This window comes from Vulpes vulpes, chromosome 12, assembly GCF_048418805.1.
Source record: "Vulpes vulpes isolate BD-2025 chromosome 12, VulVul3, whole genome shotgun sequence".
NCBI lineage: Eukaryota > Metazoa > Chordata > Mammalia > Carnivora > Canidae > Vulpes > Vulpes vulpes.
In genome coordinates, this window is record NC_132791.1 from 53,458,044 (window position 1) to 53,479,837 (window position 21,794).

The 21,794-nt window shown below is 48.3% G+C and overlaps 1 protein-coding gene across 25 annotated transcripts in view; it reads left to right on the forward strand.

The window, feature by feature from the left end:
- Positions 1-14,523, forward strand: part of SEPTIN8 (septin 8) — a 54,765-nt gene extending 40,242 nt beyond the window's left edge. For 4 of the 25 annotated variants that reach the window (XM_072728616.1, XM_072728621.1, XM_072728624.1 and 1 more), the window contains exons 2-10: positions 30-150; positions 1,102-1,297; positions 1,810-1,996; positions 2,510-2,671; positions 3,238-3,334; positions 3,552-3,720; positions 3,953-4,085; positions 4,183-4,373; positions 13,165-14,523. In XM_072728616.1, the coding sequence (XP_072584717.1) occupies positions 30-150; positions 1,102-1,297; positions 1,810-1,996; positions 2,510-2,671; positions 3,238-3,334; positions 3,552-3,720; positions 3,953-4,085; positions 4,183-4,373; positions 13,165-13,330 (1,422 nt within the window). In that variant the 3' untranslated portion in view covers positions 13,331-14,523. Of the gene's footprint in view, positions 1-29; positions 151-1,101; positions 1,298-1,809; positions 1,997-2,509; positions 2,672-3,237; positions 3,335-3,551; positions 3,721-3,952; positions 4,086-4,182; positions 4,374-6,643; positions 7,512-13,164 lie in introns of those variants that run through there. The other 21 variants (XM_072728618.1, XM_072728627.1, XM_072728640.1 and 18 more) reach the window with 9 other exon arrangements.
- Positions 14,524-21,794: the final 7,271 nt, after the last annotated feature.

Here is a 21,794-nt window from a genome sequence, read left to right on the forward strand (position 1 = left end):
ACTGCCTTGCTCCATTTCTTTCTTGGCAGAATGCAGAGCCAGAGCCTCGGAACCTCTCCCTTGGTGGTCATGTGGGCTTCGACAGCCTCCCGGATCAGCTTGTCAGCAAGTCAGTCACACAGGGCTTCAGCTTTAACATCCTCTGTGTGGGTATGTGTCATGGTCCTTGTGGGGTGGCCTCGGGAGGTGAACAGGAGCCTTCTAGGAGATGGGGTGCTGCTGCCCTGTCCACCTGTTGAGTTATAAGGGACCTCCCAGGCAGAGACACTCTTTGGGAGTCAGAGCGAGGCTTTAATTGGTGTTTTTGCCAGGGTCAGGGACATTGCTGGGGGGCCTGACTCCAGTTGCCTTGAATATTGAACAAAATTAAACATGTGAAAGTGCTTTGTAAACTGAGAGTTTATCACAGAGGTTCAGATTTATGTGTTTGTTTTAAAAACATTGACTGTCATTTGTATTGTGTGTCAAGGACACTTGTGGTAAACAAGACTCTCCTATGATGGCATGCAGTAAAAGCTCCAGCACGCATCTGAACAAATACAGCTCCACACAGGGAGGCTCTGGGAGGTTTCACGCGCCTAAAGGCCCAGGGCTCCCAGAGGGCACAAAGAGCTCTCTGCCAGACCCCCTACAGGTGCCTGCGCCCTGGCCTCTACCAGGCTACGAGGGCTCCTCCAGAAGCAGCCTATCCTGAGCCAGATAAAGCTGAATGGATCAGGAGGCCACTGATGGCTTCACACCCTGGCCCTCCTGGAACCATGACCAGCCCGGGCCTAGGAAGGATGGTGTGCAGACTAGGTGACTGGGTCCCATTGAGGCCAGCAGAGACTACTGGCCAGTGCTCACAGTTACCCACATAGCCATGGCTTTGTCCAAGTCAGCCCTCTGGCCCTTGCTTCCACACATTATGTTTGAGGCCACAGAGAAGGGATGGTTCCTGGGATTGGGAACACTGAGTAATGCAGTTAGAGGCCTGCCCCTCCCTCCTGTGTGGAGGCTGAGGATGCTTGAGTCCCACCCACCCATCCTAGCTGGCAGCCAGGGGCAGCCCCAGTTCCAGCAGTCTTTGACATCCTGTGTCATCCACTCCTTGCTTCCCAGGGGAGACTGGCATTGGCAAGTCCACACTGATGAACACACTCTTCAACACAACCTTCGAGACAGAAGAAGCCAGTCACCATGAGGAGTGTGTGCGCCTACGGCCCCAGACCTATGACCTCCAAGAGAGCAATGTGCACCTCAAGCTGACCATTGTGGACGCTGTGGGCTTCGGGGATCAGATCAATAAGGATGAGAGGCAAGAGGCGGGGGATCCCTGGGTGGCTCAGCGGTTTAGTTCCTGCCTTTGGTCCAGGGCATGATCCTGGAGACCTGGGATCGAGTCCTGCATCGGGCTCCCTGCACGGAGCCTGCTTCTCCCTCTGCCTGTGTCTCTGCCTCTCTCTCTCTCTCTCTCTCTCTCTCTCTCTGTCTCTCATGAATAAATAAATAAAATTAAAAAAAAAAAAAAAAACGGCAAGGGGCGGCCCTTCCTCTTTCCCTTCCTCCATGGCAGCCTTGGTTCTAACACTCAGTCCCAGCTCTCTTCATTCCAAGCTGCCCCCATACAAATCACACCCCATGGGGGCCAGAGGCAGGCCTCCTGCGGAATAGCTGAGGTCTTGAGGACCCCTTGGGAGGTTAGGAGACAGGGCTGGCCACCTGTACCCAGACAGGGACATCCCAGGCAGAAGCCACTTATCTGCACAGAGGGAAGGCTGGTGGATAGCACCATAGTGCCTGCCTCCTGGGTGATGGAGCTGTCTCTAGTTACAGGCCTATCGTCGACTACATCGATGCGCAGTTTGAAAACTACCTACAGGAGGAGCTGAAGATCCGCCGCTCACTCTTTGACTACCATGACACAAGGATCCACGTCTGCCTCTACTTTATCACACCCACAGGGCATTCCCTCAAGTCCCTGGATCTGGTGACCATGAAGAAACTAGACAGCAAGGCATGTACCTCCTGCACCAGACTTGTTCCATGGGCTTCCTCCACTGAGTTGGGGGCTGTGGTGCAACTGCCCATTGTGGTCCTTAGGGGCCTGCAGATAGGCCCTGGGTTGGTCCTCTATCTTTTCTTGCTTTAGTCCCTACTATGCCAGTGGGCTCCCATCACTCTGGGCTCTTCCTCTAGAGCTCTGTCTCCTGGGTCTGGTCCTGACCCCCTGCCTTTTAGCTACATTGATTCTTATTCTCAGGTTAAAGCTGGGTTTGCCCAAAGGACTCATTATGGGGCTGAATGGTGGTTTGGGGGAACCAGGGCTATAAGAAGCACCACAGATGATTGTTACCACCCATTAGAAAGGTCCCAGTGGCTGGGTTCAGGCTGGGACTACCCATGGGAGCAGCTCCATCTCTCTGGCCTCCTGCCCTTCTGCCGGGGGATGTGGCCTAGGTGGGGCTGTTCACAATCAGGGGGACTCAGGGGGACCTAACCTGCTGCTCCTCTCCCCTGATCCTGGCAGGTGAACATTATTCCCATCATTGCCAAGGCTGACACCATCTCCAAGAGTGAGCTCCACAAGTTCAAGATCAAGATCATGGGCGAGCTGGTCAGCAATGGGGTTCAGATCTACCAGTTTCCCACTGATGACGAGGCTGTTGCTGAGATTAACGCAGTCATGAATGTGAGCATTGGGCACTAGCCTCAGGGCCAGAGGGCTCGGTGCCAGCACAGATCTGTGACACAAAGCCCCAGAGACTCTGGTTTTCTAGGATTCTAGCCTTAGCTTCTCCAGGAAAGAAGGGTGGGCATCTGGGAGCCAGCTGGCCCCATGTCCTATGGCCAGGAGATGGGAGGAATTGGGTATTGGGTTGGTGCTGGGCCTTCCCTGAGTTTAAGTTTCACAAGATAAGGATTCTGGGCAGGAGCTGAAACCTGTAGGAGTGAGCAGGCAAGGTGCCAGGGCTTGGGAACTTGGGAGAAAGCCAGGCTTGCAGGTCCTATGAAGGACCCTCTAATGGTCCCTGTGGAGCCCCAAGGCTGAAAGAACTCCTTAAACATGAGGAAGAGGGGGGCGTGGGTTCAGCCTCCCCCCTGTTTGGAGGCTGTAGGGTGCTTCTTCAAAAGCCAGGAAGTGAGCATCTGGCCAGGCCTCGTTCAGGTCTGGCAGCCCCTCCCCTGGGCCCAGGCCAGGGTCTGTTCATGAGCATGTGTCATCTGGTACTTAGCGATACTTGGGCTCCTTTCCAGGCACACTTGCCCTTCGCTGTGGTGGGCAGCACCGAGGAGGTGAAGGTGGGGAACAAGCTGGTTCGAGCACGGCAGTACCCTTGGGGAGTGGTGCAGGGTAAGTGTGCTGGGAGAGCCCATCCCCAGGTGAGGGCCCACATTTAGTGTCCTGGCCCCCTTGCTGCCCACGGTCTCTGTCCCATGTCCTTCCTGTGGCCGTCCATTGCCTGTCCTGCCTCTGGAGTGCGCTTGTAGCACTGTGACTGCCATTCTGTGTCCTTTCCCCCTGGGGCCCATCTGTGTGCCTGCCTGATGCCCCATGTGCATGCTTTCAGTGGAGAACGAGAATCACTGCGACTTTGTGAAGCTGCGGGAGATGCTGATCCGGGTGAACATGGAGGACCTCCGAGAGCAGACCCACAGTCGGCACTACGAGCTCTACCGGCGCTGCAAGCTGGAGCAGATGGGCTTCCAGGACAGCGATGGCGACAGCCAGCCCTTCAGGTGACGGCCTGTGCAGGGAGTGAGCCTGTCTCCACAGCCGTGGCCGGACTGGCCAGACTGGTGTCTGTGCCTGGGGGTTTTGTGAACCAGTGAGAGAGGCTGTGGGGACCGCAGTAGCGCCGTCATCTCCACGCTCCCCCCCACCCCCAACAAACCGTCCCTTTCTTTGGCTCTGCCCCACCCCCTCCCACCACAACCCCACCCTTGGCCTATTCTCTCTGGGTCCTCACAGCCTGCAGGAGACCTACGAGGCCAAGCGCAAGGAGTTCCTGAGTGAGCTGCAGAGGAAGGAGGAGGAGATGAGGCAGATGTTTGTCAACAAAGTGAAGGAGACAGAGCTGGAGCTGAAGGAGAAAGAGAGGGAGGTGTGTGCGAGCTCTGGGTTGTGGAGAGGCCGCGTGAGGGAGTGGGGGGCCTGGCTGGGCACCCACGACATCTGCGCTCCTCCCTCTGTGCTCCCAGCTCCATGAGAAGTTTGAGCACCTTAAGCGGATCCACCAGGAGGAGAAGCGCAAGGTGGAGGAGAAGCGGCGGGAGCTGGAGGAGGAGACGAACGCCTTCAACCGCAGGAAGGCCGCTGTGGAGGCCCTGCAGTCCCAGGCTTTGCATGCCACCTCCCAGCAGCCTCTGAGGAAGGACAAGGACAAGAAGAAGTAGGTGGTGGGCACCCTGTCCACGCTGGCTGTTGTTCCCTCTGGGCACTCACTCTGTCCTCCTCTTGGCTCCTTCACTTGGGCTTGGTTCTCGTCTATGCTCACCTGTTCACCATTGTGCTCTCATTCTTACCTGCTTTCCCACCTCCTTTTTGCCCACCTTTCTCTTCCTTTTACTGGTGGGTGTGATATCTCAGGATCCCAGGTATTTGTGCACTCTCTATCTTGCACAAGTGATCCCTTGCTCCTTGGTACTCCCCCCCCCCCCCTTCTCCTTCTCTCTCTCTCTCCTCTCTTCTCTGTTCTTGTTCTTTCTCTCCTTCTCTCCCCACCCTCTCCTGCAGCCCCTTCAGAGCTGGGGTAGTGAAGCCTGGGCCAAATAGGCAGGGTGTGGCCCCTGAAAGGGTGTAGAGGTCCCAGGGAAGGTCTTTCAGGCTGGGAGAGGGGCAGGGCCTGGGAATGTCAGCATTTCCAGATTCCAGAAGCTCTTGTGGTTTCTGCTTGCGCAGCTGTGGCGCCTGCCCCTCAGGCTTGGAGACGGTGGATGTGGGACCCACGTTGGCTGGCGGATGGTGACTGAGGGCAGGGGACACGTGAGCCCAGGCAGCGCTGACCCCTTGGGCAGTATGCTCACTGCCTGGTGGAAGGAAGGACAGCAGCTCCCCATAGGGGCTCTGGGGGTCCTGCTCCATAGAGGGGCTGCCCTTCAAGTTAAGAGTTGGAAGAGAGAGAAGGACTGGGGAGGGCAAGGAGGCTTTTTCCAGCCTCCAGGAGTGCAGTTATCTTCTTGGCCAGGTGGGGGCAACTCTGAGTCATTTCTCCCTGCTTTTTTTCATAACCTCTTTCCACACTCTCCTGGCTTCTAGGGATCTCCCTCCTTCACCTCACTTCATTCAGTGCCCCATACCACATCACACTGTGGGACCTTGTCTGTCCCTGCTTCTCTCTGCCCCTGGCCTCTATTAGGTACCTTCTTTCTCTTGTCAGCTGAGGAACTAAGCAGGTGATTCCATTGTTGCCCTCATCTTTGGGCTCTTTGGATTCCCAATCCTTCTTGGAACATTTGGGAATATGTGTATCCAGCCCTTCTTTCCTTGCCTTGTGGTTAATGCAATGAAGCACATAGGAAGCTGTTGGGTCTGGGATGCTGCTCGTGGCATTGGCACGCTCCCCACCCCCAGTATTGCATTCCCTAACATGGACACACCCATGCACCCACACCTACTCGTACACTGTGTTACTGTCACTCTAGCCCCATTGTATCCACAGACTCAGGCACACATCTCCCAACACACACCGCCCCCAAGATACACAAGCACGGAGGCAGAGAGACATCTAAGGAAAAGAAACTTCATGAGCTGCTCCCTGGGGGTGGCCAGGGGTACAAAGCCAGGTGTTTAGGAATTGAATGCTAGTTCTTATGCCTGAGGCCTCCCTCTGCTTTGGGGGACCCTCTCCTCTGTTCTCTAATCTCCCTTATCCTGCTTACTGGTGCCCCCACCCCATCTGCTGGCTCTGCTGGCAGAGATGATCCCCTGCCTGTGCCCACATTCCTCCTCAGCCCTATGAATTTGCTCTCTGCTTTGCATTTGTTTCCAGCCCGGGCCCCGTCTCCAGCTTTGGGCTTGGTGAGCCCGGGGACTCCGTGAATTGGAATCCATTTGGGTTTTAAGCTAGTGGCTCAGAAATCTGGTTTTTCCTGGAAAGGGGTGGTTATGTGGGTATATGTCTCAGGTGTTGGCACCTAAAGAGACTTTGCCCTGCTCCCCACCTACTTGGCCCAGGCCACGTTGTTTCAGAAAAGGCAGAGTCTCCTAGGAAATAAGTTATGGAAAAACCACTCAGAAACTGAAGGCAAGGACCTGTGGCTGGGTAGGGGCCAGGAGGTGGAGCACAGGTTGACTGCAAGGAGCACTGGCACGGCCCCCAGTGTCAGGTCTCCCTGCTTTTCCATGTGGCCTGGGTCTGGGAGACAGGTCTCTTCTGCTTGCTGGACATGCCAGAAAGCTTCAGTCAGTTTGGCCTTCGGGAGAGACCCTATTCTCCCATGCTGGCTTTGCAGAGGCCAGGAGTGGGCTAGGTCAGGTGGCTAGGAGTACTGCTTTCTCCAGCCCTTGTCAGGGGAATGGGCTAAGTGAGGAATGCATTGGAGGTGGTGGTGGTGGTGGTGGTGGGGGTTGTTTTTCATGACCATTTAGTTGCATTGCTTTGATTGGTTATACTTGGTCTTCAAATTTTAATCCATTTTTGCAAAATTACTTCCCAATCAGATCTTGACTCTCAGCCTGGGATGCCACAAACTGAAGCGAATTCTCTGCTTTGCTCATCACAAATGCCAAACTGACTGCCCTTTCCCAGCGTCCAACTTGTCTTTTGTTTCTGTTTGATTTGGTCGTCTGCGTACCTTTTAATGTGTCTGTTTTTTGTTTTGTTTGTTTTATTTTTATTTTTCAGTTAACGCACGCACAGACTTACAAAGAGCGGACTTTAGACTTTCATGTGTTAAGTTCCTTGAGTTACACCTTGTGACCCTTCTTCTCCCATAACATGGTGTGAGGACGGACTGGGAGCCGGTACAGACTCCAGTGTTTACAGCCTTGCTTGATCCCCTGCCCCCACCCCAGGCTGCCCTGGGCCTGGGGGGCTACCCCTCTCTATGCAAACACATCAAAGCCATGAATGCTGGAATCCAAAACTGACAAAGTTTATTTTTTTCAGAGCCAGTGGCTGGTCTTCCATTTACAGTGTCACTATTCCTTGACGGAGCAGTTATGTGCCACTCTAGCGAAGGCCCCAGCCGGCGATGCTTGACCTAATTGTTCAGCGTCAAGATGGCAACTCACGCGGTGCCCTAGGTGTGGTCGCGTGGTCTGGTATACATGCTGCAAAATTCACCCGATTCCCCTTCATTTTAATTTTTCTAACCTAGAGCTTAATTTCAATAATAACTTTTAAGAAACTTCTAAATTTTTATTTTGGCACAAGCATAAAGACAGATAATATCCTCTCCCATTATTTTCATAAGTAACCCAGTTTCCCTGATTTTTAAAAACTAAAAGTATCTCTAAACCTTTCATATGTATAAAGCATCCCTATAATATTTAGGGAGAAGTGGGCAATAAACATCCTGTAATGACAGTGTTTGGAATTTCTTTACGGATGAAAGTGGATCATGAACAAGACCACGTCCAGTGTTTTTAATGTGAATGTAAATGGAACAGCAGCCCAAAACCGTTGTCTGTGTGTTTCAGAGGTGCTACTTGTAAACAGAGACCAACTCCAGGTGTGTGTTAAGTGTTTGACTCCAAGTAAGACCCCCAAACCAATCCTGCATATTCCAAATGCAGAGTACTCAGTTGGGGAAAGGTTTTTTATCTCAAGGTCCTTGTTTTCTGTTTTCCTGGCTGAGTCACAAGGAAAAGAGATGAATGTGGACAATTTCAGAAAACACTACCAGCAAAGGAGCTGTCCCCTCTCCACTGCATTCTTCAGGGGATCATTTTAAGAAAGCACTAGCAGCATTGATTCTTCTGTGTTCCTGTTGGTTTGCGAGCCAGTGGGAGTGTCAGGGCTGAGAATATGGCGTGATAAAATAGATGAAAAACAAGTAGCTCAAAAGAAGGATTTCATTTAATGTTGATGGAGCACTGTGCTGGGCACAGGCTACCCAGAATAATGCGCAGCCCTTCCCTCAAGGAATTCACAGTCTAGAGCACTCCCTAGACAGAAGCCTTGGGAAGCTGCGCTAACTTATCGTTGGATTGGTTGTTTGTTTTTCCTTGTCTTCCATCCTCCTTTTCATTAATGTTTTCCCTCTTTCTGCCTTGGCCTGCTTTAGTGATTTCCAGGACCAAGTCCTGGCTTCATCCTGGCTTCTGAGACAGGGCTCCTTTGAGAGTGGGGACAAGGGCTGAGCTGTGTGTGTCCAGAGAGGCATGTCAGGAAAAAGACAGCCTTTTCCTCCTCACCAGGAGCAGAGGTTTTATGGATGCCCAGAGTGAAACTATTCCAAGTGTCCTGCTAAGACCAGGGGTGGATCAAGATTTTGAGGGGCTTCCCTGTGGGCATTCAAAAGGCAAATCAGTGTATACCTAAGGCACATGTGGGCTAAGAATGGCTTGGCTTTAGGGGGATTCTGTGTGTTCAGTTGGATTGAAGTGTAGAGCCGTTAAGGTAGCCTCCATTAGCTAACATATTTCTGAAGATGAAGCTCAGTGACCCAGTGGATTAATTGGTCATATAATAAATGGAGACTCCTGGCTCACAGGCCAGTCTGGGGACTCTGGAGTGGACAGACCCTGCCACTCATCCACCACGGCCTGTGGGCTGTACTGCAGGCTTACTGGAATGCCAGAATTGTGGCTGGTTACCTGCCTGCGGGTGCAGGGCTTCCCAGCATCTCTGGGGAGACCTGTCACTGTTAAATTTTCTGGGGTCTGAGCTGCCTCCACAGGTCCCATCGGCTTTAGTGAGCCTCACTGCACTTCTCTCCCTGCACTGCTTGTGTTTAAAAGTTTATCATCTTTAGCTGAGACCAAATTAATCCTTGGTGAACAAGGTGAGCTTAAAACATGCCATTATTTAATAAACGCTCCATCCCACGATGGGATATGATTTGCCGCTCCTTTTCAGAATCCTCTTTTGGCATTATTAGAGCTGTCAGTGGGGTTACATTGGCATTTACTATCATGTCTTTCATAAGCCAAGTTGGTCTTGGGTAGAATCATATAATTTATTGTCCGAACTGAGACTTTAACAGAATGAAAAGAGGTTCTGTTAATAATTATGTCAGATCAACAGGTGTAAGCTGGAATTGTCTCAGGCAAACTGGGATGTATGGTCACCCTGGTTATGGGTAACCCGAGTCTAGGTGGTTTGTAATTGTGCAGACTGCATATATGTTTCTGTGTGTCTATATGTGGGTGCTTGTTAAGTGGGGCTCATATTACTGGATAAGAGGCCCAAGGGAAGTGTGGCTTGCTCGTCTGTTAACAAGCTTTTCTAAAACTGCTTCACTTGTTAATTCATTTATTCCTTCATACATTGGCTGTTTTTGTTCCTTTCCATTCACTTTGTACTCTTTTTTTTTTCCCCATTAAATTTTGCATTTATTTTGAGTTTTTGTGGTGTCTTTTTTGGGCAATAGCTTTTCTGATTTAACACATTTCTTAGCCTATTAATCTGCTACAATTATGGTAAAATACAGCTTGTCTTTTCTGTGAACTTTGTGGGGTTGATCAGCTTCTACAGGAGTTATGTTTTAATTGTGACTCCTGCTCTAGGCAACTGAGAAAGGCTCTGGAATGGGTGTGGAATGGAGGAAAAAGTTAGGAAAGGGAAGAGGAGACATAGCCTCTGGTCCATGAATTTTTGGTGCGTGGCTGGGTGCCAGACATGGAGAAGGCAAACACTGCCTTTTAAGAGTTTACATTGTGGTAGAGTAGACTTGACACAGGACAACTAACATTTGGGTTCTTACAGTTTGTCAGGCATTCCTCTAAGTTGCATTATGCACATTAATTCATCTAATCTTCATCATGATCCTATGATTAGGTACTGTTTTCCCCATTTCATAGGTAAGGCACAGGGAGGTAAAGTAACTACCAAGGTCACACAGTCTAGTAACGAGAATTGGGATTTGAATATTGGTGCTCTGTACCCTCAATTCCAGAGCTATAGCTCCCCCTTCGCAACCCAATGGGATGATGGAAGAACAGTGAAAACGTAGCCAAAATCCAAGTGTGCAGTTTGACAGTGTGAGTTGGTGGACCTGAGACAGTTCTATAGAGGTGGGATGCCCTGTTGGGTGAACATTTGGCTGAGGAAGGGCAGACTGGTGGTTGAAGGAAGCCACGACATGCTCGTAGACCCACCTGTTGAACTTTCTCTTTTGGGCACTAGGTTAATCTCTGGGAAGTCCAAAAAGAGGAGAGGGGGACTGAGGTCAGGGAACTGAGAGCCCAGCAGGGAGACATGCAGACATCCCTAATGAAAATACACCTCTGCTCTACCTGCAGGAAGGTAGGCAGCAGGGAAGTAAAGGAAAGACAGAGACTCTCCAGGAAACCGGGGGGAGAGAAAGGCCTCACTGGTGGAGGGAACAGTACTGTACAACTCCATTCACCCATGTGGGGAAAGTAGTATTTGGACAAGTGTTAAAAAAGGCCCCTCCTGTTCATCTCCCCTGCTCTCAGCCCATCTGCCTGTCTCCACACATTTCCACGTTCTGCAGCCATAGTCCTTCACCAGTGTCTGCCCCTCTGTAGATGGGGACAAGAGCAAAACAAGTTGTGTCCATATTTCTCTCACCACATCGATCCCCAATCTCTGATCTGAAGTGGGATAGGAGTTCCTTTAAAAAAAAAAAAAAAAGTAGGATGGAACCTGGAAACCCAAGGTAAGCTTGAACATCATAAAACTTAAACGCCCAAGTGGTACACTTTGGCAATGCAGAAGTTTGCTATCCCAAAGAGGAATATGGTTTACTGAAAGATGGAGCAACAGGGCTATCCCTTATCCCAATACAGGGCTCACAGGTCTACCTTCTCCTTTCTCTGGTTTTCTCTGATTGAGAGATTAGCTCTGAGGACCCAGTTTACACCCAGAGCTACCTGGTTAAGAGACACTGCAGTTCTCCAGAGTCAGAGACAGTTTGAGCTGAAGTGGGCCCTCAGCGTGAGCGCATACCCCACCCGCTACAGTGCCCACTCCCAGGGCAAAGAAGGAGGCAGAGGGCAGTGATGGCCCCCAGTGGGAATGGCTGTGAGCAGCATGCCACCTCTCCATCTGTGCTGGACTGGAGATAGTTGTTGGGCTCTAGGAGATGATATTCCCAGTACACTAGACTATCAAGTCTAAAGCCGTGGTATCTGATACATTGAAAAGGTTGAAAGGAATTCAGGTTTATTTTTTCAGAAGCTCCAACAAGCACATTTGTGTGGAGAAAAGGTAGAGATTTGTACAGACACTAGTATCGCTTATCTGGTCTCTGACCATTCTGTACCTACTAGCAGTCCCTGTGGCTTAGCACAGTTCCAAAAAAAAAAAAAAAAAAACTCACGGTGGAAAGACTTCACAAATCAGTGGTATATATGTAGCTCAGTCATTCCTGTCTGCAACACTACTGACACAGCTTTAGCTGGCGGAGGTGGCTGCCTAGTGAAGGGCTCTATGGTGTCACGGTGTCAGAGACCGCTGGCTTCACTCTCACAGCCACGCTGGTAAGCTCCTTCTAGCAGCACCGTGGCTGCAGCAGGCTCAGCCTCAGAATCTGCTCATCTCAATCCAAAACTCTCAGAGCTGTGTTTCCCTACCGGGGGTCAGCTGCTAAGATCATTCATTAGCATGAAATTTCTCTAATTAAGCTAATAGACAACTTTCAGAGTAACATAGGAAAAACCTGTTTTAAGCTTGATCAAATTACTGTACATTAAACAAAGCATACTTGGTGATCCAGTTCTTGTAAGAGAAGACATTAAGTCATGACCAGGGCAGGAGAAATGCACCTGGAAAGATGGTCCCATTTCTGCAATGACAGGTAGGGTCACTGGGACTTGAAGGGCTACATGTGTGCTTGGTGTAAGCCTGGGGAGCTGGATACAAGAGCCTGAGCAGCTCTGGCGAGAGGAGTGATGAGAACTGATCTGCCTGCCAGACCCAGCCCGGCCCTTTGGTCCCACTGCTGGCTTGACTCCAACTCTCTAAGGGGCTCATACCAGCCCTTGCTGGAGAAGGAAAACCAAGCTGCAGTGTGACTATTCGCCCCTTCACACTGGTCTCAGACCCATGGGAGAAAAGAGAGAAGGGTCTTGATCTGTCAGACTACCCTTCCCACCAGTGACCCTGACCTACCTTTTCCTCCTTATTACCTCCTAAAAACACAGGAACTTATTCTCAATTGCTTTCCAGTGCCTTTCCCCCTCTTGTTACAGGAGCCGGAAAGCCTAGAATTCAGAGCAATCCCAGCAAGGATGGGTTGCCATTATGCTCCAAAGGATACTGAGGGTAGGAGCACAGAGGGTGGGAGGTGAAACAGAAAGGTCTCTGAGCAGGAGGAGGACTACAAACTTCTCAGATGCTGCTCTACAAGCTCCTTGCAGTGGCTCAACTGCTCAGCACTGACCTGTAATTAAAACAGAGTGGTCATCCTTAAAGCAGGACCATTTTACATTCTAAGTAAGATTTTGAGTGCTAAAATGTTAGCATAGAGCAGTTTCAGGAAGGTCTAACCACTCGACTTAAGAGTATTAACCCACCATTTCAGGGGCCTCCACCTCCAACCTCAGCAAAGCTGTCATTAGTCTAACTATGCATTCCATCTTACCCCGTCCATCCTCAAGGATTCTGACCCTTCCATGCCTGCCTCCTGGTACCCTGGGACCTGATACCACATAGTTATATAAAGGGTGAAGGGTCTGAAATTTAACCTCTCTCATATTAAGCTCAGGGGTGCCTCCTCCTGAGCTGGGCACGTCCCCCTGACCTCACCCCATCCTCTTGACTACAAGGGCTTCCACTGAGATAAAGCTCTTCTTATGGTCAGAGAAACCCACCACTTGGTCCAGTAAAGGAAACATATATTCTGTACTTGTCTAGAGGGCATGCCACATGTGCAAAGCCTAACCCTTAGGAAGACTCTTCCCAGAGTCGCTGTGGCCAGAGCATCTTCTGGAGCCCACAAGGGCTGAGAAGGGCGATGTGTACCATTTGGGGGGCAGAGTGCATCAGCTAAAGGGGCAAAGTGGAGAGCCTGGTCTGGAGCAAAGTTGATGTCTACCTGTGCTTTCTTTAGCAGATCAGATATAGGAGTACACCAGTCGGGCATGAGCCTCTCCAGCTCTAAGGTGATGATGACCAAGGCCAGTGTGGAGCCCTTGAACTGCAGCAGCTGGTGGCCCGCCATACAGTGCTGCAGCTGCCTGGTCAGGGACGCGACGTGGAGGGAAGGATTCCTCTGAGGCAGCAGCTCCACCACGTGGGGCCAGCCCAGGACCAGCAGGGCGTGGAACTAGAGACCGTGGTTTTTAATGTTAGAACACAAAACCCCCCTACCTTTCATAGATAAATGACCAAAAATGCAAACAATTTCAATTTCCATCAGGGAACATCAAATGTTGCCCCACCCTTTCATTCCCATCCATCCCCCCCCCCTCCCCCAAGGGACTTGAGACTTAATACTCCTTCTGTGGCCAAGCTGAGCTTCAACCTTGGAGAGAAAAGACAATCTGCTTCAGTGACATGGTCATTAGGAGCTTTAAGTACCTAGATGACAATGTTTCCATTATGAAAAACAGAAGCATACTATTCAAGATTAAGGCAGCAGAAAAGTTACTTGTATCTGTTTGATGTGAGAAGAAACTGCAACTTGGCAACAGTGACCAGGTCTCATAATGAAATAGCCCTTAGTGATTTGATCTTCATGCTTCATAACAGACCAAACCCCGTGACATTTCCACATTGCATAATTTTGCCTTACTAACAGAATCATATCCTTAAGGATGACCATCATTCCCTAACTAAAAACAAAACAAAAAAACTAATACGACATTTTTTAAGTGCCAGATCAATATGGTCTAAAGCTTCAATAAGGATTGTGTGTAGGTGAATAAAGACAGCTAAGTGAATGTGTGTAAAGTGTAGCACAAGCAGACAGCTTTTTATGTACAGTATTCATAGAATGGAAAGCTAAATATTTTTGCAGTGTGTATTTAAAAGAAAAACTCACCACAATAGTGCCGTCTAAAAATCTTTATAAAGTTAATTTAATGTCTTTGAGAAGTGGGAGTCTGGTGGAACTGTGTTGGATTTGCGATACATTTTCACTCTTGCATATGTCGTGAGCCTTGTGGGTCACCTTCCTGTGGTGCATGTGCAAGGCCATGTGCACACCTGTGCTTGGCCGTCCTATGTTGTGAACAGCTGTTCCAAAGGTACCAATGAGTCTAGAGTGGACTCTGCCAACCCCTCGTACATACTATGGTCAAGAAGTCCAGCGGCGTCCCAATATAGAGGTCCCAGTGCAGTTTGTCCAAAATAGCCAGCTCCATCCTCAGCAGCTCATTCGGGCTATAGCCAGAGCCATAGTGCTTTAAGAAGTCTTTTACGCGTGGAATTAACTGTAAAAAGAAAATAAAGAGGCCAAAGCCCTGTATCATGTCATCGTAACTTGTTTTCTTATCCATGGGAACCTGTTTTTCTTATCCATGACCCGAATAGAGTTGTCTTCTGGTGACCTGTCACAGAAAATGCTTCTGAAAGAAAAACCAAATCAGATATTGGCAGTGTGGCAAGTCCCCAGGTGGATGATGACAATGTGTAGTGGGTGTCACATGGTCATCCTCTGCAAACAGGCTTTTAATTCCAGTGGAGTTAACATTCGGCGCTATATTAATTTCAGGTGTACAGTACAGTGATTTAATGCCAAAGGGTCTTGATCCCTAAATGCACTCCAGCTCATACCCAAAGGTGTTTTCGAGGGCGGGGCTCTGCTGTCTCCCCTATTCAGCTGCACGAACTCACCCACGGTTTTCATTCCTATCATTCTTGTTCTTGACACCTACTGTAATTGCTTGTCCTCCAGAGAAAGAGTATGCCTTTGAGCTTCCTGGTCTACACCAGACAGGCTTACTCACAAAACCTCCCAAGGTTTTGGCAACACCGTTGCTGCAACCACACTTCCTTCAACCTTGATTTAAGGCGGTTCATCTCTGGAAAAAATAATGGCTTTCCCCGCCAGAATGACTAGTAAGGCTTGTCTATGAGTACACATTCAAGTACACGTGCTTGGAAGACCATTCTACTTTTTTAGGTAAACAAAGTATTCCTGTAGCTTCCATAAATGCTTCTTTTAAGGGCCATTTACATGATTTTTAGTTGGACAGACAGAAGCAACTCTGGGGGAGCACCAATTATATTTTAATGAATAGGTTAAAAGCATTTTTATTGAAGGCTTGGAACTGGACAATCAATTTTTTTCTGACTCTTCAGACCATGAGCTCAGCCAAGGGGAACGCTGTGGAAATGGCAGAGGCTTCACTATTACCAAAGGGGGACAGGTTGTGGGGAGGGAAGGAGGGGGTTCTGGGAAGGGTATTGGGAGAGAATCTGAACAGAAACCACAGTGAAACCGCTAAATCCAAGCAAGCCCAAAGCACTTGTAGGGGCATCGCCTCTTAGAGAAGGGTCTCAGAGTCCCTGAGGACCAGCTTCGTTGACACAGACAAGTCCTTAAGTCTCAAACAAACTTCTCAGATGTAGTTCCTAGGGGTGGCCATTAGGCCACATTATTTGGGAGGCCTTTTTCCTAGTTTAACAGCAGATGTTTCTGTTTAGTGGGAGGTGGCCTCAGCAACCAATGAGGCAAGATACCAGGAGGTCAAGCCTCTGGGTTTGCCAGACCAGGAGAATTCAGCTGTTCTAAGTGCTCATTTGTGGGTTCTGGGGTCCAGTGAAGCTGAAGAAGGGACAGCAGAGATCCTGGGAAGTCAATGAATTTTCCAACATGCCCAACATTCCTAAGGACACAGACCTTTCAGGAAGTCTGAGTGCTGCAGCATTACCCTCCTGTACCCCAAAAGCAGCCCAGAGCAGACTCCCACAGATGCCTACCTCCTCTTCTTCATTAACTTTGGCAGCGAGTCTCAAGGAAGTAATCATGACACATTGGAGTATTTTCTCTCTCATCTGCAGTACAAAATGAACACATTTGAGCAGAATACGAATGCCAGAAACAAATAGTAAAGCATTGGTGGGCTTCCTTAGGAAATGAAGTTTTTTCATTTTTTTTCAAAAAGAGATTGATTGTATCCCTCCACAAGTTAGTGCCATTGAATTGACCAGTGAATATGCTCCTGATTTCCGAACAGCAAATGGCTAGTCAGGAGTCCTCTGTTAGGGGAATGAATGTCAGTAGGAAATACAGCACCATCTCAAGGATGCACTGGTCTAGTCCAGACAAGCACGCTCTACCTCTTCACCCAGGGAGTCCTTTCCCAACCAGGTCCACTCGGAAGGCCACACAACCCTGAGCCAGGCAGGCAGAGGAGTGGGATGTAAAGAGATTCCAGTTGCAGCTCTGGCAGCTCTGGTCCCTAGCTGATGAGCCTCTGAGCATCTGGGATGACGGAGGTCAGTTTCCTCTCCCACCCCCGCTAACATCCTCACAGGCACCTACCTCTAGCGAAACCAGGAGGCGGCTGAAGGTAGCGAGAGCCAGATTAAACGTGGTCTGGGAGAAGTGAAAAATGTTCTTAACCTCCAGGAGCCACAACACGAGTTCCCGGACCCTGTGGCGGATCTCGACCTGCCCGGGAAGAGCGGGGTGGGGTGGGGGAGTCGTCGGTGGCCAGTCCCGGTTGGCCTGCGGCACAGGTCCGCTGAAGGTGACCGGAGGGGCTGTGCGGAGTCCCTGCATCTTGGATCGCGGGGGGTGGGGGTGGGGGGTGGGGCCCCTCGGTGCTTCTCTGATGCCCAGCGGCTCACGGATTGAGACGGTACTTACTCCTCTTCTGCGAGAGGGGCCCACGATTCCCGCCTCGGGCCTCGTGCTCAGCCCGGCACCTGGGGAAGGTCCCGGCACCCGGAGTGCGTCTCACCTGCGCGCAGGCACAGGTGGAGCCCGACCCCGTCGCGTGCGCGGGGAGGGGGGTGAACGTGCTCCCGGGAGGCCCCCGCCGCGGGGCCCGCTACCTGGGGGTGGCCGCCCCGCCACAGGCGCGCCTCGCGACCCAGGGCCAGCTGCAGGTGGGCGACCAGCCGGCGCTTGTCCAGGGGGCCTCCCCGGTCGCATTGCACCCGCCGGGGTGCGGGCCCGAAGGGCTGCCGCGGGGACTGCGGCCCCGGGGCGGCGCCGAGGGCGGGAGGAGCAGCCCTGGGTCCTCTGGGGGACCGCGGGGAGAGCCGCCCTCCCGAGGCCATTGCGAGCACCGGGTCCCAGGTCTGAGACCCGCCATAGCCGGCCTTTTATAAGCCGGCACCCAGGGTCTCGGCCCAGCCCCCGCCCCCCGCAGCTGCTCCCGGCGAGCCCCGCCCGCGGGGTTCCGCCCTGGCTCCCGGGACGCTGCACCTGGAGCGCGCAGGTGGGTGAGGCATCCCCGCCCACAACCCGCGCCCCGGACCAGGGTGCCGAACCCGGGCTGGGGCGGCTGGTGACCACGGCGGCCCTGAAGAAGGACACCCTGCCTCTCACCCACAGCACGTCTTTGGGGCACGCGAGACCGGCTGGAGAGGTGTCTAGAGCGCTCCTCCCTCAGACAAGCTTGAGATACAGAATTCTGACTGTGTGATCGCCTATAGGTGACTGTCTCGGTTACTTCGTCTCTTAAAAAGCCACAGTATCTTCCTTACAAAATAGTTCCTTCACGGGTACATTTTTTCCGATCAGCAGTTATTCCACGAAGGCCTACAAATGTGTTAGGACACGACAGTAAATAAAATAGACATGGAATTTACATTGTAGCCAGGAAAGACAGATAACGAACATGAGTAGAGTCCCAGTGATTTCACTTCTAAGTGTATGCTCCGCAGAAATTCATATACGTACACCAAAAAGACACCTACATAATGTTCAGAACAGTGGTATTTGTAATAGTCCCAAATGTCCATCAACAATTGAATGGGATAAATTGTTCTTTGTTCACACATGGAATACTACACCACATTGAAAAAGAATGGACTAATGCTATACCCAACAAGAAGGGATCTCACAAACATAATAATGAATGTACAGGGACAGATACAAAAGACGTCATACCGGATGATTCTATTATAAAGTATAAGAACAAGAAAAAAAATAGTATAATGTTAAGAGTTAACGTAGTGGTTACCGTTAGGGGGCAGTGAATAGTAACTGGGGAGGAACGCAAGGAGTTTCTGGGGCCTGGTAATGCTCTGCTTCTTGATTTAGATGCTGATTACAAAGATGTGTTCACTTTGTGAAAATTGATCAAGCTGTGCACTTATCATTTGTGCGCTTTTCTTTGTATAAGATATATTTCATTAAAATTTTACATTACATTAAACCAACATAAAAGTTTACCCTTATATAAATATATGGGTATGTCAGAAGAAGAAGAAAGAGGAAAAGGAATTTGGAGTGGTAATGACAGAATTTCCCCGGGTAATATCAGACACCAAACCACGGAACCAGGAACCTCAGAGAACACCAAGCAGGATAAATGCCCAAATACCTCAGCATATCATATTCAAACTACAGAAAATCAAAGATAAAGAGAAGAGAAGGGGCACCTGGTTGGCTTAGTAGGTTGGGTGTCTGTCTTTGGCTCAGGCGTTGATCCCACGGTCCTGGGATCAAGCTCCACATCTGGCTCCCTGCTCAGTTCTTCCCACCCTCTGCCTGCTACTTCCCCTGCTTGTACTCTCTTTCTGTCAAATAAATAAATAAATGAATAAATAAACAAATAAATAAAATCTTAACAACAACAACAAAAAGCAAAGGTTAAGAATTACATTGTACTTCTCTTCAGAGATCTGCAAACAGGAAAAAAATGGACTGAAATGTCTAAAGTGTTGAGAGAAAAAAGCTATCAACCTCGAATTCTGTATGTAATAAAATTATCTTTCAAAATTGATGAAGTAAGGATCTTATAAGTAGAAGATCCCGAGGAATCCAGTAAAAAACTACTAGAAGTAAAAAAGTTCATGAAAGTTCAGAGTACCAGGTTAATGTACTAGAAAACAATTTTATTTCTATACAATCCCAATGAACAGTCTGACTATAAAATTAAGAAAATAATTCCATTTTGATAGCATAGAAAAGAACAAAATATTTAAGAACATAACCAAAAAAAGTGCAGCATTTATGCATTGAAAACTACAAAACATTACTGAAGGAAATTAAAGAAGGGATGCCTAGGTGGTTCAGAGGTTGAGCATCTGGGGATCAAGTCCCACGCTGGAATCCCTACAGGGATCTTGCTTCTCCATCTGCCTGTGTCTCTGCCTCTCTCTCTATGTTTCCCAGGAAAAAATAAATAAAATCTTTTCAGAAAAAGAAATTAAAGAAGACTTAAATAAATGGAGATTCTATGTTCATAGATTAAAAGGCTTACATTGTTAAAATGGCAATACTTCCCAAATTGATCTGTAGGTTCAACATAATCCCTATTATGTTTCCTGCTGCCTTTTTGTGGAAATTCACAAGATGTTTCTAAAATTTCTATAGAAATGCAAGGGAGTCAGAATAGCCAAAACAATCTTGAAAACAGAGACCGAAGATGGAGGCCTCAAACTATATGACTTCAAATCTTACTACAAACCTATAGCAATCAAGATAGTATAGTACTGGCATTAGGTTAGCCATTTAGATCAATGGAACTGAATTGAGAATCTAGAAATCAGCAGTCACATTCATGATCAATTGATCATTGACAAGGGTGCCACAGTAGTTCAGAGGAAGGAAGAATAGGATTTTCAGCAAATGGTGATGAGACAGTAGGATATTTATAAGCAGAAAAATGAAGCTGGATCCCTGTATCATACCATATACATAAATAATTCAAAATATATCATAGATGTAAATGTAAGAGTTAAAACTACAAAAATCTTACAAGCATAAATCTTCATGACCTTGAAGTAGGAAATGGTTTGTTAGTTATGTATCAGAAGTACAATGAAAGAAGCAAAAAAGAAAAAATACATAAGCTGTATTTGATCTAAACTAAAAACTTAAAAAAAATAAATTAAAAACTTTTGAGCTTCAAAGAACACACTCCAGAAATTAAAAAGACGACCTACAGAATGGGAGAAAAATTTGTGCATTGTATATATGAAAAGAGACTTGTATTTAGGATATAGAAAGAAGTCTCACAACTTAATAATGAAAAGGCAAGTAAAATGGGCAAAGGATTTGAGTAGGCATTTCTCCAAAGAAGATGTTCAAATGTGTAATAAGCACATGGGAAGAGGTGCATCATTAGTTATCAAGGAAGTTTAAATCAAAACCATAAAGAAGACATGCTATTTACTACCAGTAGGATGGCTGTTATCAAAAGACCAGAAAACTGCAAGAGTCAGTGAGGATATGGAAGAACCATAGACCTCATACACTGCTGATGAAAATATCAAATTGCTGGTGGTATTGCTGCTATAGAAAACAGCTCAGCAGTTTCTCAAAATGTTAAGCATTAGAGTTACTGAATGACCTGGCAATTCCACTTGTAATCATATTAGACCCAAAAGAAATGAAACATGCTCACTGAAAAGCTTGTAGCAGCAATATTCATAATGGTCAAAAAGTAGAAACAAATCACATATCTGTCAACTGACAAGGGTATAAAAATGTATATCCACACAATGGAATAAAAATAAAGAATTACTGGTATATGCCACAATAGAGCTGAAGCTTAAAAACATTACTCTAAGTGATAGAAGTCATTCACAGAAGGCCACATATTACATAATTCAATTTATATGAAATATTCCAAAGATGCGAGAGAGACAGTTGATTGGTGATTGCCTAGGGCTGGGATGTTGGCGAGGGGAGCGTAGAGGATGAGTGGAAGTGACTGCTATGAATTTAGAATTCCTTCTTGGGGTGATGAAAATGTTTAAAGTTGATTGTGGTTATGGTCTGCGTATATAATTAAAACCATTTTTTAAATGATTTCATTTATTTATTCACAAGAGACACACACAGAGAGAGGCAGAGACATAGGCAGAGGGAGGAGAAGCAGACTCCATGCAGGGAGCCTGATGCAGGACTCAATCTCAGGACCCCAGGATCATGCTCTGAGCCAAAGGCAGATGCTCAACCATTGAGCCATCCAGGAGTCCCAATAATAAAAACCATTAAGGTTGTGTATATGTATATACATAATATGTATCATATATACAGTATATCAGATGGAGATGAATACTCTGGAGAAATATAGAAAAATGGAGAAGAGATAAGACTGGGGCTAAAAGTTGAAATTTTAAGTAGAGAGATTATGATAGGGCTCATTGAGAAGATGATTTGTAAACAAAGCAGTGCGGGAGTCAGGTGGATATCTAGGGGGAGAGCTTTCCAAGGCCTCGGTTTGGATCATCTGGGTTTTGTCACTGCCCATATATCTGACCTTGGACAACTAATAGCTCTGTGCCAGAGTTTCTTTAATCTGTAAAATAGTTGTTCCTATTTTCTAGCAAAATGACAGTACCTATTTCAAATGGTTATTATATAGATTAAATTATAATAAAAAAAGAAAGTAAAGCACTTAGAATAGTACACTGGGCACTAAGTCAAATGCTTTATAGTTGTTTTTTTTTAAACATTTTTAAAAAATTTTATTTATTTATGATAGTCACAGAGAGAGAGAGAGAGAGAGAGAGAGAGGCAGAGACACAGGCAGAGGGAGAAGCAGGCTCCATGCACCGGGAGCCCAACGTGGGATTCAATCCCGGGTCTCCAGGATCGCGCCCCGG